General features: G+C 31.8%; 2 protein-coding genes across 10 annotated transcripts in view; one reads left to right on the top strand and one right to left on the bottom strand.

Moving 5' to 3' along the window:
• Window positions 1–1795, bottom strand: part of LOC123708090 (extracellular serine/threonine protein CG31145) — a 55561-nt gene extending 53766 nt beyond the window's left edge. For both annotated transcript variants that reach the window (XM_045658592.1, XM_045658593.1), the window contains exon 1: window positions 1611–1795. The gene's annotated coding sequence lies outside the window, so the exon portion shown is untranslated. The remainder of the gene's footprint in view (window positions 1–1610) is intronic.
• Window positions 1796–3182: 1387 nt separating this feature from the next.
• Window positions 3183–15948, top strand: LOC123707930 (zinc finger protein 84-like). Of its 8 annotated transcripts, none has more exons than XM_045658244.1 (22): window positions 3183–3578; window positions 3654–3869; window positions 3999–4149; window positions 4422–4489; window positions 4997–5065; window positions 5566–5574; window positions 5961–6119; window positions 6463–6669; window positions 6990–7190; window positions 7591–7727; window positions 8065–8162; window positions 8454–8589; window positions 8890–9041; window positions 9724–9891; window positions 10110–10337; window positions 10909–11089; window positions 11477–11644; window positions 12133–12300; window positions 12588–12745; window positions 13119–13257; window positions 13428–13506; window positions 14375–15948. In XM_045658244.1, the coding sequence occupies exons 1-22, from the start codon at window positions 3519–3521 to the stop codon at window positions 14483–14485; spliced, it is 3063 nt and encodes a 1020-aa protein (XP_045514200.1). In that variant the 5' UTR covers window positions 3183–3518; the 3' UTR covers window positions 14486–15948. The 8 variants fall into 8 exon arrangements, with proteins under 8 accessions (XP_045514200.1, XP_045514199.1, XP_045514195.1 ...); XM_045658243.1 differs by having other exon boundaries at window positions 4422–4537; window positions 14379–15948; XM_045658239.1 differs by having other exon boundaries at window positions 4422–4537.
• The last annotated feature ends 623 nt before the right edge of the window (window positions 15949–16571 follow it).

The raw sequence follows: 16571 nt of genomic DNA, 5'->3' as shown, positions 1-16571 counted from the left end.
TGCTAATACATGCAGTATCAGCAATTCAGCAGTATAGAGTTACACAAATTTTGGACTTCAGTTATTTTAAACAAAAATATTACTTTTGTGTGAAATTTATGAGTCGAATGTAGTTAAATAATAATATGGAGTGGTGATGCGTCCGTCTAGAAACCGTAGGATTGGTTAGGGTTATTTGAATCATTATAAATATACAGTAATCAAAAAAACTATTAGGCGTAGTATGCGATATTATTTCATCATTATAAAAATACATAAGTATTTTCCGAAGCGATTTTTCCCAACATTATTCCGTCTACAATAAACAGCACATTTCTTATCGACAAAATAGCAATACATAATTAGAACAATCATATCGTATGAAACAATTGTAATCAAGCAATGCAACAATTTGTAAACAGTATGTTGGCCAGCCTGGAGCTATTGTGTAAGCTTTCAGTTATGCAATTGATACTACAAACCAATAGCTTAAACAAACTTGAATTAACCGCGTGTTAATGCGCTTTTGCCACGCTTCCGGTTTTTAAGAATTGACACAAAATATAAATATGTAAGGCTACTAGCTTAGAACAAAATGTAAATTAATCATAAACAATAAAATACTAAACAAAAGAATGAGAAGTAAACGTATGATTTAAAAATGTTTTCATATATTTATAAACTATTATAAACATGAGTACTAAAAACGCAGCTAAAATTGGTAAGTCCTGTAAAAAGAAATCCTACATTTTATTTAACACAAATAGTGTAACTTTACATAAGTTCCTTTTTATTGTACCTTCTATTAAAAGAATGACTAGGACTATTTTTGACCTTGTTTCTAGAGAGAGAGACTTAACAATATAATTACCGATATTTTTATAAATACAAAAAAGTTTAACATATAACAAAAATAATAACTATATTAAACTAAACTGATGTTTAGAAAATATTGAAGAATTTCAGTAAGGATACTTTTAATATATTTCCTATGCATATTAACGCTCAATTAAAACTGAGGAGTTAAAATTGAAAACATATAAAAAGTTATTTTTTATATAAGAGGGGTCAAACGGGCTTATATTAAGTTATACCACCATACTTGCAGTCTTCGTGCGAGTGGGTTGCCGGTCTTATATACATAAAAATAAAATTGGTATGCTCTTTTCGTGAAGGACCCTGTGTCGTATTGGTTTGGAAATACCTCAACGGCAGCTGGTTCCAAATAGCGGTGGAGCGCGGCAAAAAATGACTTTTAGATTTTATTGTCTTCATTGATTTATTATAGTCAACATAGAACGTTGTGTTTATTAAATTAGACGTTTATCTCATTGCCCTTCAAAATAAGGAAAACAGATTATTAGCCTTGTCAAATTTTATTTAGAATATAGTTTGCATATTAATACTTTTCCTTGACACTCAAGTTATTATGATGTATAATAAAATTAGACTCTATCTTAGCACTATAGTTTTTTTTTACATTAAAACATTAAGAATTTCTAGAAATATAGAAACTTTGCGGCGAGAAAACCGCATCAATTTCTTTATCACAAAGAATTCTCAAGAAAAGATTTAAGTACGAAAGTATGATACACCCATTACAGATTTGCAATTTAAATGTAAATACAAACCTGCGAAGTGATGACACCCGTCTAAATTTTAAACTTAATAAATTTCTAAAATTGTTTTACAAAACAGGTTTTCTTATCACCTTTTTTAATTAATATACTGGTTTTTAAAAGTTTTTTTGTTGACGTAAATCTTTACGCGAGTTTCGAACGTGAAGGCGCGCGGTCCGAACAGCCTCTCAGTTATTACTGAATTGAAACTTGCCGGTTGCGGAGTTGTTTCAAATCTATGTTCACGTGTATATAATAGCCTTATAATAATTTATATCCGTATAGGAATATTGGCTTATCCTGTTCTCAAACAATTCAGCCAATTTTTGTTAAGAAATCATTTTTTACAAATTTTATTACAATGTAATAATGTAAATTATATTTAACTTTTTACTATAATAGTAATAATAATAACATCTCATGTGTCAATTGTCCACAAATACTTGAATTATAGACACTGAATACTTATACTATTTATTACCGTTAAACCATTTTTAGATAATTTTATGAATATCTCGTTAGTATTAGCTCTTCACCAGACTAAGTTGGAAAATTATGTTTCACTTAATTGTCTTTAATACATATATACTAATAATTTAAAGATGAAAGATTCGTAGTTTTTTACGATTATAACGAATAATATAATAATAACATTAGAAGGATAATTATCCCTCAGTAACCAAGCTATATTTAAAAAAATATATCCACCCGTTCGAAACTGAGAAGGACCGCTAGTTTTAATATTACATATTATTTTTGCATACATAAGGTAACTAAAAACTAGATGGGTTCTGGACATCTATTGTACTATAAAGCTATTTACACAACTGTATTTGAATTTGTATAATATAATAAGACACAGATCTAGGTAAATAGTAGCAATTTTTTTACGAAAACACTTAAGTTTCAGAAGCAATTAAGCCTACAAATATTTAACAAGCTCTTGATTAATATTTGGGAAAAAATATTTAAACCAAGAAAATATTGCAAAGATTTTGTAGAGAGTTTTCAAGATACTATGATTAAGTCAATTATTTATAATGTAAGTAGCAATCGCGCACGGGTTAGTGGATTTTCACAAACATGTAGAATGAATTAAATTAAATAATCCAAAGAAAATTTAATATATTATACACTAACAGCTAACCGATTTCGACAAATAATTAAATACCAATATAATATTGAATTTTTATATTTTTTGGCAGTAGGTACCTATTTTAAAATAATGAAATAATCACAATAGAAAGAAAGACTACCATGTTAGCATTCCTTTTGTTAAATGTCTTTACAAAAAGTATTTAATTTAGTATTTATAAGGATTACAATTAGTACGACTTAAATTTTTAAACCTTATGTCTTTATGTTGGTAAACTTGTTATAATTAATTCTGGCGCCATCTTTTTTATATCATTAATATGAATACTCTAAAATTATGTTTAATTTTAACTTTTTCAATTAAAAAAATGTCTTACCGATTTTTCCAACTCCTTTTGCAACTTTTGAATACAATTATAAGAAGACCATCTTATAAAATCATGCACATGACTATTTTTGTTAATGTTGGCAGCCTTGTCTATGACAAACTTTCGTTCGTCCCATCCGTCGTGAATATGTGTAAAAATTACCAGAATGTAATTTAAATACATATATATACGAATAACTTATCTCTTTCTATAGTGCTTACAGTCTAACATAGAATTCTGAGTGAACTTTTTAATTTGCAATCATGTGTGGTGTATAAAAAACTGTATTTAAATGATATTTGGAAAATGTTTTTGTGTGCTAAGTTTCATAATGGCGGCTCGTCGCGTCCCCCGCGCCTCCATTTCAGTGACAGACAAATTATGTCAATGCTGATACATAAAAATCAAAAACTATATGAAAACTTGTAAACATTAAGTGAAATACATTTTATTAAGGATGAATCCGGATCATCATAGTATTAATAATGGCGGTGGCCAGCCGCCTGGGAATTCTGAGGTTTGATTCGCTTTTGATCTTTAAATCACCATTAACTGTGACGGGTTATAAGGTTTTATTATTTGTTTATTGCAGTCACAGAATCAAAGAGTACAATCAGCTCAACAGCAAAGTATTGCTCCTACAACTTCTGCAACAGACCTAAGGGTGAACTCTGCAGCTGTAAATGTCGCTTTGTCTAGCGTCGCAAAATATTGGGTGTTTACAAATTTGTTTCCCGGTCCAATACCTCAAGTTTCCGTATACGGTTTGCCAACGAGTACTAGGATTGAAAATGGAAAACCAGTACAGGTAAAATTATGAACAAAGCATACATATATATTTTAAGTAGTTTATTTTAAAAACAATATTTAGTTCTTAAAATGTTGTTAAAACATTTAGTGCCTTGAACTTAATTTGAATAGCAAAAAATAATTTCAGGATCTTGGACAGACCCATACAAGTATACTTAATGGAGACCCCAATATTATATTGGGTCACCACAGTGGACAACCACAGGTTACAGTCTCTGCCGGAGGCCAACAAATACCAATATCGCAAATCATCACAACCCAATCAGGACAAGGACATGGTAATAATTTTAATATTATTTCTGTTGTGGTTAATTAATACAGAGGGCCTAGTACTTGGCTTGGATTTAAAAGTAAAAACTAACCTTAATATGTATAATTTGTTTCACTTGCGTTAGCATCCATTTTTATGCACAGTACTCACTCTAAATTTATTTCTTAGATATTATCATATGTTAATATTTGATTATGTTTTAGTTACTTACATAACCCATTTTTTTATCAATTTGACACATTACAACTTGTATTTATTTTTATGTATCTCTTATTTTAGAAACCCTAGTGGCACACACCCAGCAACAAGAGATGTCAAGCCAGCAGTCTTCCAGTGGAACATCACAGGTACCCAATAATCGGGTCGAGTTTGTTCAACACCATAACATTGATATGGTAAATTATGTGGTAACACTACCTATTCTAGCAGGAATGCTAAACTGCAGTAGTCTAGACTCTCTGGGTATGTCATAGAGTGCATGAAACAGTAAAACTAGGAAACTGAATTTTTGTAACTATTGCATGTCTTTATTGTCGCATGATCAAGGTAATCAGTTTTATTCAATTATTAATTGTAAAGATAATAATTAATAGTATTAGTCAATTTTTTAAGTATATTTATAAGATTTTCTTCTTCATAAAAAAACCTTTTATATGAGTTATGTATAAGTATTCTAAAGTGTGTACTTTCTTGGTTCTTTGTTGATAACCATCAATAAAATCCCTGTGATAATAAATTTTTTCATGCAGATTAAAAATAAAATAATTTATGAATTTAAATAAATGATCCATATAGACAATATATTGTTGCTAAGACAAAGAGTAATGTTCTAACTTAAATATCTTTCCTTACAGGGCCATCATTCACAACATATTTTGCAACAGCAGTTAATGGCGGCCAGACCAGATCACTCCAATCAACAGGTGTATAAATAATAAGATGTACTTTATTTACTTATTACATTTTGATAATTTTAACCATTTCATGTTAAATTTTTCATACTTATAATTGCTTCGGGTTGGGAGGCCTACAGCTAAAAAGAAGTGAAAAATAAATAAGATGGAAAATGTGTCTGACTCGTGACCTTCTCAAGAGGAATTCAGCATGTTACTCCTATATGTGTCTGGTTTTGCTTGTTAGATAGTCAAAACATTGGGTTTGTTTCATTGATGATGTTTTATGCAAGTGGTGGCATTAGCAGAATTATGACACCTATTTACTTATAGTCAAGTACAACATATTTAGCCTATTGAAAATAGGGAGGCAAGTTTTATATAAAGTAAATTAAAAGTAAAACAGTTTATATAACACATTCATCAAGTTAACAAAGAAAAAAGTCCAATTCATCAAGTTGCATAGTACTTATTTTATTCAAAAGTGTATTTACAATGCTTTCATGCTATCTTGTTATCTTCAAATGCAGGTTAGTGAGGTGAGTTGCAATAATCTTATTTAGAGTAGACAATTAAATAGTTGTAATACAATGTTACATTGGACTGACTATTACTCACACAATTATTTTTGTTTGATACATTTTCTTATACATTATGTTAATATGAAGTTCAAGTTTAATTTTCTAAAAAATACAATCTCCAAACATATTATTTTATACTCAAACTTAAGCTGATATTTATTTAAAAAATGTTACCTTTCATTTAATTGCTTAGAAGTAACAACAAAAAGTTCTGTATTAAATTAATACATATTCTCTTATGAAAAATGGATGAAATGAATGTAAACAGTAAAGAAATTTATATAGTTCATTTTTATTTATTCCATTTTTGAATACTCATTTCATTTAAAGCCATTGTTTCACAGATACAACTGACAGTCAGTGAAGATGGTATAGTAACTGTTGTAGAACCAGGAGGTGGGAAGATGGTTGACAAAGATGATCTCCATGAAACCATCAAAATGCCCACAGATCATACCCATCTTACTGTGCATCAGTTGCAACAAATTGTTGGACATCATCAGGTTTGTCTATTGATTTCAACAGCAGGGATTACCTGTTAGCTGAAAGATAGATATTTGCAAATTTTATTTACATTTACTTATGCAAATTTCATTCTTTTACAATTTTAAATTAACAAATGAATAAAAAAAGAGTTTTAAATGAGTAAAATATTAGCAAGAAAACTTAACTTTACAACTGCTCTCATTGGTTTTTTAATTGTTGACCACATAGGTTCATTTGTATAAGTATTATTGTACAAATTTGTTTATTAAATTGTTACAAGTGATAATTGATAAATTAAAACAATAATAAAATTCTCTCAACATAACATTATGTAGATTTCTTACCGATTGTTTTCCATAGGTCATAGACAGTGTTGTCCGCATAGAACAAGCAACTGGTGAACCAGCAAATATTCTTGTGACTCAAAACCCTGATGGCACAACTTCTATAGAAACAAGTGCAGTAGATCCCCTTCTGGTGAAAGATGAGAAGAATGTTGCCAAGATTGAAGCGGCACAATTTGCTGCACCGGAGGACATAAAAGATATTAAGGGTATTGATTTAAAGGTAAAAAAGACAAAAGTATAAAACTTTAGCAAAAACTATATATATATATATATATATCTATTAATTAGTTGATGCCACAGAATTTTTCTTATCTACAAAATAAGCGTCTCTATAACAATCAAATTTTGAAATTAGATATACATAGTTATAAATTTGTTAATAAACATAAAATAAAATGGTTAATAATATATAAAACATATAAATGATAACTTAAGCATGACAAAATTTGTAGATTGTTCAAAATTGTATGTATATATAAATGTAAAAAATAAAATATATAAGTACAATGAATTGAAAGTCAGAATAACCCATCCCTACAGAGTGTAAGCAGTATGGGAGTGGAAGGTGCAGTAGTAAAGATCTCGGCTGGTGCTGCTGACCATGACCTGCATGCCATGTACAAAGTGAATGTAGAGGACCTTTCTCAACTACTCGCCTATCATGAGGTCTTTGGGAAACTTAGCAATGAACAGCAAACACCTCAACAGCAGCAACAACAACAACAGACACAACCAAATAAGGTTATATATATTCTACTCTATGGTAGTGGAAGGAATAGTTTTTCGATTGTAATAGCTTAGATTCTTTTACCATTATTTCAATACCAATAGATAGGAACGGAGCATTAAGTTTTTTCTGTTTAAAAAGGATAAACATATTTCTTTTTGAGAGCGCATTCCTCTGAGTTGGTTCACCAAATCTCTTTTGTATTTTTTTTTAAACAATTAAATACTAATTTAACTGCCCCATTGTCTATTCTTGTGGGTAAATTATACTTGCCTTCCCAAAAATTGGTAGTATTTAAACACCTTGCTTGATGACTTTTGGAGAATCTTTTTGAATTTATTTCTTAAATTAAATAATACATAAAGATTTTGGTAATTTGTGTTGATAATGATCTGAATTATTTTTTATTCTTAGCAGCCAGTTCTGTATGAAGTCGAACTAGAGGCGAGTACAAGTGCATCCATGTCTGAAGCCGAGGCGTCTCCTGGTCACCATGCATGTGATATCTGTGGAAAAATATTTCAATTTCGATATCAACTTATTGTTCACAGGTACAAACTTTAAGAGATAACACACTAGAATTTAAATACATACATTTACATTTAGTTTTATATTATGTAAGGGTTTTAAAGGTTAATAACGGTATAATTTATTAAAGTATAGACATACAGTATAACTACAAGAATAATGTATTGGTGCCGCTCAATAACCCCAATTAACAAATTCCAAAGGTCTGTTGGCCTCAAATCACCCAGAATTCTGATCACCTACTTGGGTTACGAAACAATAGGTAGTTTCTTCAAAAGTAAAGCTGTGTTATACATCTTTATTTTCATGTTTTCTTTCAGTGTACGAACGATAGTATTAATTAAATAACTTTATTTTCAGACGGTACCATGGTGAAGGCAAACAATATCCATGTCAAGTGTGTGGGAACGCATTTTCAAATCCAACGGAATTGTCTAAACATGGGAAATGTCATCTCGGTAAGGTCAACATGCCTAAATGAGCAATTTATGGCGTATATAAAACAAATCTTATGAGAACTTTATTAGCTTTATCAATTTACTTAATAGACTATATAACACTACACCACTAATAAGAATTCCAATTCTGATACATATACTGGAAAACAATTCCGGCACAGCCAAGTTTGACTTATGTAAAGTAACATGTTGAGCATTAGTAACTTTTTAAGATGATAAAAAGAAATATGTAATGATAATACAGTGAGCTTAATTTGCAATATGAATATAATTAAAAACAATTTTCTTTAGCCGGTGACCCAGCAGACAAACTGAAGCGTCTATCACAAGACAAACCCTACGCCTGCACAACTTGCCAAAAGACCTTCTGGCGGAAGGAACATCTTGACAACCATGTCAGAACACACACAGGGGAAACTCCATACAGGTTTTATACTTTTCATTTTTATGGTAGAAAATGAACTTACATTCCAAAATGAAACATTGTTTTTCAAAAATTAAAACCAAGACTGTCGCCTTTTTAATAGGGAACGACGTAATGATTAGAAAACACTCTCGTAGACACCCATATTAAAACGTATAAAGTGCTCTAAGGCATTGCAAATGTATGATTGCTAATATATTTTTCTAGCTGATAAAATATTAAAAAAAAAACGGAAAAGGTTCATACCGATTCGTAGGTTTTACCTAACACTCGAAGCCTATTAACTTTCCTAAATAATTCCAGATGCCAATACTGCGCAAAGACATTCACCCGTAAGGAGCACATGGTGAACCACGTTCGTAAACACACGGGCGAGACGCCGCACCGCTGCGAGATCTGCAAGAAGAGCTTCACGCGCAAAGAACATTTTATGAACCACGTCATGTGGCATACGGGTTGGTTGCATACCATATGTTATAAAAATATATATTCAGCTGTCTGTGACTTATTAGGTATTTTGATCTTTTGGCTTCGATATCCGGCGAAATAATTATTGGTTAGACAGCAAGGATCGTTTAGTGACTATAAAATACATCATGACCGACATAAATATTTGAACTACTCTATTCATAGCTGCTGCTGAACTGTGTTGATTTACCAATAAGATTTTCATAAAATTTCGCAAACCAAACTTTGTGCTTAAATTAAGTCTTCATATACTTATTGTATATGTAACAGTCTAAGCAAAAGGTCGCATATTAGCTGGTCTCCATAAGACAAGTATATCTAAATGTTATTATATGTCATTTAAGACAGACATTTTAATTTCCTACATCATCGTTTTTCGTAAATATTTGACTAAGTTTTATTTATCAGTGATTGTTCCTAACTCATTAGTAAATGTGAAGCCAAGCCTGCACCGTTAGGTACAAGTGGTGCAGAAAGTAGAAAGTAGCTAAATGATTCAACTATTCATATAAAGTATATATCCTATACCAAAATGATTGCACGACATATCGGTGTTTCTCAGCGTTTGACCGAACCATTTGAACAGTGTTTTATAAACGTATGAAACGATGATAAACACTGAAATTGATAGTTGCATCATTGATGAGACGTTTCTGCCCCGCTCGCTAGGTGAAACGCCGCACCATTGCCAAATTTGCGGCAAGAAGTATACTAGGAAGGAGCATTTAATGAACCATATGCGATCGCATGCGAACGACACGCCGTTCCGATGCGAACAGTGCGGAAAGTCCTTCACCAGAAAGGAACACTTCACCAATCACATTCTGTGGCACTCTGGTTAGTATGTTTATTTTATTCACGGGTCAGGCTTGGATTTACATTTGCTTGCATGAAGTGAAAACTTGGAATTTTTATGATAATTTTAATTTTGCGGTTAGATTTACCATTCTTGGCTATAGGTATTTAAGTTGGTGCATGTAAAAACTTTGAATATTAAATTTGAATTAAAATGCTAATAATAATATGTAATACCACCATGTCAAAAATGTTTTCAGGTGAAACACCGCATCGATGCGACTTCTGTTCTAAGACTTTCACTCGCAAAGAACATTTGCTTAACCATGTTCGACAACATACGGGAGAATCCCCGCATCGGTGCAGTTTCTGTTCCAAATCATTTACGAGACGTGAACATCTCGTGAATCATGTGCGGCAACACACCGGCGAAACACCTTTCCAATGCGGCTACTGTCCCAAGGCGTTTACAAGGAAAGATCATTTAGGTAATTAAAATTTATAATTCTACTGTCATGTTTCTTTTTATTAACAACAGTAGTATTGTAATTAATAAAATAGTATTTGTGCACATGATGAAAACATTGTTAATTTAAATTATGACTTTGTCTTTGTTAAAATTAACAATTTTCGTTGGGTTTGCTTGATCAAACATTTCTTTTTGTAAAACTGTAAAATATGTATGTAGGCTACATAGAATACCTATATATATAAAACAGCAGCCCATTGCTGCACGGAATTTTTATTATTTGTCAAAAAATGTAAATAAATTTCTAGAAATCAGAAAATAACAATATTGCACGAAGCTACGGTATAAACACTATATAGCGATTCTGAAGGGACTGCGCATTATCTGGAGTTAATAGGCGTTTCATACAAAGATTACATTGTGTGACGTGGCAAACTGACCAAAGTCGAGTATTATTTTTTTTAATTTGAAAGGGTTCTGGGTAGGTTCGTTTTAAATCAAATGATGTAACATGCTCTTTTCAATTTCGTATCTATATTTTAAGGTGTTGTCTAAAATATATGTTCTTAAAATGTGATCAAATCTTTCAGTAAATCATGTCCGCCAACATACCGGGGAATCGCCACACAAGTGCTCATACTGCACCAAATCCTTTACGCGCAAAGAGCACTTGACAAATCATGTTCGGCAACATACCGGCGAATCTCCACATCGCTGTACGTTTTGCTCCAAGTCATTCACCCGGAAGGAACATCTCACCAACCATATAAGGTAATTAAACATTTATTTTATATTTGTAGTACAAGGTCACAATGATAATTTTACATATGTCTGCATAATTAACATATTTTTATCAATAGCCTAGCAATGGGTTTTAAATACAGCCTAAGTTTAGTTAAAGCCATAGTCGGTAAATGATAAAGACATGATCATTTAAAATTTTATTAAATATTGCAATAATTTTTTGCCTAATCTCCTATCGGGTGTTATTCATTACTACCTTTGCCTTAATTTCTATCTTATTTTGATATTAAGGATCAGTATCGAATCCTTAATTCATATATACGAGATTAAACTGTGATATAATTAATTCTGTTTTACAAAACATAATACGAAGTACACGAGCTCTATATAAGACGAAGTTACGTCTTGTTTCAGACAACACACAGGGGAGACTCCATTCAAATGTACATACTGCAATAAAGCGTTCTCTCGAAAGGAACACCTCACGAATCACATGCACATACACACTGGGGAGACGCCGCACAAATGTCCTTTTTGCACCAAGACATTTTCGAGGAAAGAACACCTAACTAATCATGTGCGGTAAGTTGTCTATACCAAAGCTGAATGCCCTTATTTTAGAGATCTATCATTTTTTACCGTTTTCAAGAAAGGTGATTAGAGGCCATTAAATTTTTATGTAAGCAGATTTACAGCAATTTATTCAGCTCTCAAAAAGAATAGTACATAAATATATTATTTTTTTGTAGAAATCCTCGAAAATGCATTTTGTTTTCAAGCATAGACAATGTGTGGGTATGTCTTAAAGTAAATAATTACTGCTGACGTAATCACCAATAGTGCTTACGTAATACTTGAACGGCCCCATATCAGTTAGATGTTAGAATGTCATTTATGAGTATGATGATCTATTTAGGTTTCCTATCACACGTTCAAAATTTCATAGTTGTATGATGTATATTTGTATGCTTGTCCACAAATATTTTGGAAACTAAAACTCATAATTTACTTTAACTATTCGAAATAAAGTTTTCGGTAATTTTTTAAATAACTTTTTACACTGGTTCCAGGATACACACGGGCGAGTCGCCGCACCGTTGTGAATGTTGCGGCAAAACGTTCACCCGAAAGGAACATCTCAACAACCACATGCGACAACACACTGGAGATAGCCCTTTAACGTGTAAAGCGTGCTCTAAGACATTCACCCAAAAGGAGCACCTAGTCTCACATATGAAGTAAATTAATTGATTAATACTTTATTATAAACGCAATCTTCTTAAAATATTTACGCAACATGAATATATAACATAACGTTTTAAATGCTTTTCAGCAAGCAATAAAAAAAAATTATCTTCAATATAAACAGTATATATTCCCAGGCGTAGAAGTTGCAACAAAATCCGATATTTTTAATCTGTTCGAACTCATGTTTAAGTGTTCCAACTTTTCTCTATGATTTTATGGCAATGCTTTACAATTACATAAGATTCGGAACTATAACTTACTTGACTTGTTTTGCTAGGTCACACGCCTGTAGCGACAAGCCGTTCGTTTGCGGCGAATGTGGAAAAGCATTCCCGCTCAAAGGCAATCTCCTTTTCCACGAGAGATCCCACTCAAAATCCGCCACGTCAAAAGTATTCAAATGTACCATATGTTCTAAAGAATTTATGTGCAAAGGTAAGAAAGAATAGATAAGTTTTATATAATTAAATCTTAGACTATTAGTCCTATTACGATAACGTCTGTTAACAAACTAATCATAGTAATAAGCTTTAATGTGTATTTTGTAGGTAGCAGGTTTTTAATAGGTTATAATGATACATTAATATATTGAAATTAACACCCACTTAAGAAACAGATATTTTGGAATTGATTTAGTGTGTAACTTGGGGAATAACATAATTTAATTAAATATAAGTATTATGATCTGTTCAAGCTTCCAAATGTCTCGGAAACTAATAGCCATGTTGATAATAAGTTTATTCTGACTTAGTTAACAATCCGAGTTTTATCCATATCATTGTAAACAATAATAACTTTTTTTGTATAGGTCATTTAACAACGCATCGTCGCACGCATACTGAGAACACGAATCAGGAAAATGCTGAAGACAACGATGTATGTATGGAGGAATGTGGCAAACCGTTTGAGGCAGAGCCCCTGGATGTTGATAGAAAACCAGATATTAGGCAAGCTATGTTCTATCATTCTGTATCTTTATGAAAATTCCATACCATTTGTTGGATTCACTAATAGATAAAATTTTGTGACAACACATGTCCCAGATTAATTGGATACTTGTTAATTGAATCCGTAATTTAAATCTAACTTCTAATGTCTATTATTGTTCTATTTACAGGCCTCCATCAGAAATGCAAGTGACCGAAAATTCAGTTCCTCAACCGCAGGCTAACACTGTGATGCAAGTGACTACTCAGGTGAATTTTAATTTTTTTTGTAACATGTTGTTCTCGTAGAAGGAAAGTAACAACCTCCATATGTGTTAGTATATGATTGATTTATGTATGCATATTAAAATATACAGAATTCACTTACGATTTAACTAATTACTTGTAATCTGATAAAAAGCTATTGCAATTATATAAGAAAAGGCAAGAAAAGAACAACAAACACTTCAATATCACGAAATCGTTTTTTTTATTATTAAATATATTTTAATCTATCTTATATCTCATATAGATTTTAGTTTCCTATAAAACCACGATTACTCTATTTATACTATCTAAAGCACAGTGTTGGTTATATTTTAATGTATAAGGTAATCACAACTAATCCCTATAAGAAAATTTTCAGTTGTATCTACTTTAATTCTAGACTGGGGATACTTTTAACAATTCTTTCACTGTCTACTTTAAATTCTCATCCTTCATTGCTTGCAATTTCAACTATAGGGTTTTATAACGTCTTAAAGAAAGCTATATGAATTGAACTAGAATATGCCATAAATAAAAGAACTTAACAAAAATGATCTTTCATCATTATTTACCTAGGTACCTTATTAAAAACCACTTTCACTTTTAAAAGTAATGCAAACTATGGCAAATTCTACTGAACCGATTTTGATGAAACTTTACTGTTGTACCTGATTTAAATCATCATAATATGATTTTAATTTTTTGTGAATTTAGTTTATAAACATACACTACGAAAATAAGCTCACGTCTAGCTATCTAATTAAAACTTCAATATTATTACGTCCACAGATTGTCAATAATTGATTAATCCCCTTTTGTAGTCAGTTAAAAATGGCATAACCCTATTACTAACAGATTGTGTTTGTCACAGCAAGTGCGTGCAACAGTCCCATCCAGCTCCACCAACGTCCCTACTGGCGCGTTTGCTCAGACGCAGCATCACACCGCCGTAGCGCATCATACCGTCACCGTTAACTACTAGCCCTGCTGAGAGGACACGACGCTCGAGTTGACGAAAACTCGCCCCTGACAATTTTTAAATAGATAATAAATTGCTATAGTCTGTGCGAAGAAAGAATCGTCATCGTCATTAAGTTAACAACAATGTTACGTGATTATAGTTCGACAGTAATCATCTAAATATACTTAAAATCAAAACTAAAACAAGTTATACATTTGATACTTGACAGTTGAGGCACGATGTCAAAATCATATTATTTGTTCGCCAGCCGGTTCTCTTTCCGCACACCTTGTGTATTTTAGCATTATATGGCATTGTCGGTAGAGTAACATTTTATCAAGAACGAAAAATAATAAGTTTATACACTTTTTATTCGTAATTGACATTTAAATACCTTAACTGGATATGTCTATAGAGATATCGACTTACTAAAAAAGTTCAGTGGACAATCCTTGGCGAACGCTACTAGCCTTACCTGCTAGAGAATGCGTCGCCCCATAGTGCTAAAAACATTAAAAAAAATACAGTATATACATACTTTTTTAATAAATAATATCTGACATTATCTATGGCTATTATGTTAAATGATATAGATGTGTCACAGACTACTTAGTGCCATTACAATTTAAGATTAATTGGATTTAAAAAATGGTTTATTTCATTGGTGTCATAGTTTTTTAAGTAGCTGTTGTATATATGTAAAGCTCAAAAGGCTTTACAATTTTAAGAGTCAATATAGATTGTTGATCGCTGTAATTATCTTGTGATATGTGATTAAAATAATATATACAAAGCAGTTTTAAACAAGATATTAAATTGTAAGTAGTATCGTCTAATACATAGGTAAATACAAAAACAATAACCAGGTTTTTTACCATTAGTAGCCTGTTGCAGTATTAAATATGCTTATGTCAGTTTCTTTTATGTTTTCATGACTTGACTTCAATATACATTCCTTTTGACCAAATCATCAAAAAACTCTTTAAAAATTGAAACACAATCGTTTTTATAATACTTAACATCTTGTTAAGTTTCTTGACTACCTTGCTATAATCTTGTCGTATTTGCCATTTTTGTGTACAGTGTGTGATATTTAATAGTGATTAAAAATTATATGGAAACTATTTCTAACATGGCAAACTAAGAAGTGGTGTTGTAATCACTTCCTTCACCATTTGTAGAATGTAGGCAATTTGTATGTATATGTAAATATATAGAAATAAATTATGATTTTGTTAGCGTAGTTTGACGCATGTTATTTGACTAAGTAACACCTTTTAAATATTATGTAAAATAATAGGAATAGCGATTAAGAATCGTATTGTAATCCTAGGGTTTTAACATAAGGTGCGAGAACCATTGAAATAGATGCTATCGGGAAATTGGTATAATTTATCTTCAATGGTACCACGCTATTTATATTTTGCTTAAGATTTTTAACTGTAGTGTGTATCTACTAAATTTTAAATTATATTCAGTAATTTGATATGAACGAGATTAAAAAAATGAAACTTAAAACGATTTTTATTGTATGTATCTGTAGTGGCGTACATACTCAACTCAGAATACTGCATTTGTGAGTTATACTGTTGTTGATTATTAGCTTATATTATTTTTCGTAGGAAGAGCAATTGACGCTGCTGTAGATTGCGTGTTTAAATAAATAAATAAAATACTTGCTACAAAGGTAACCCTAAAAAGTTACAAGTGAAGAGTAATGAATGAGTGAGTTCGTTTCATTGCTTGTGTTAATCCGCTCCTCTTAGGGCGGATATCGGTCAGTTCACGCAGAGCAGTGCGAGGTTGAGCACCAGGCCGGCATGCCAGACGCGATTGAGCGCCTTTTCCAAGTCTAAGTTCCAAATTATTGGGGCCTTGGCTCTATGTGCTTGTTGTAGTGTTGGAGCAGGAGCCTCTTGAATATTTTAGACTGGGTCGACAGGGTTATGGGCCGGTAACACTCTGGCCTGGTGGTATCAACATTGCCTTCCTTTCAGGAAGTTGGGAAGAACCTATGCCGGATGATCCCGGTAAAAAGTCGCGCAAGCGCCGCCAGACATGGGTAGGTGCCTTCTTCAGTGGCAGCGAGGTGATCACCCTCCATTTG

The sequence above is a fragment of the Pieris brassicae genome, chromosome 4, assembly GCF_905147105.1.
Source record: "Pieris brassicae chromosome 4, ilPieBrab1.1, whole genome shotgun sequence".
NCBI classification, from domain to species: domain Eukaryota; kingdom Metazoa; phylum Arthropoda; class Insecta; order Lepidoptera; family Pieridae; genus Pieris; species Pieris brassicae.
The sequence above is the reverse complement of the archived record's forward strand: the minus strand, read 5'-3'. Positions and strand labels throughout refer to the sequence as shown.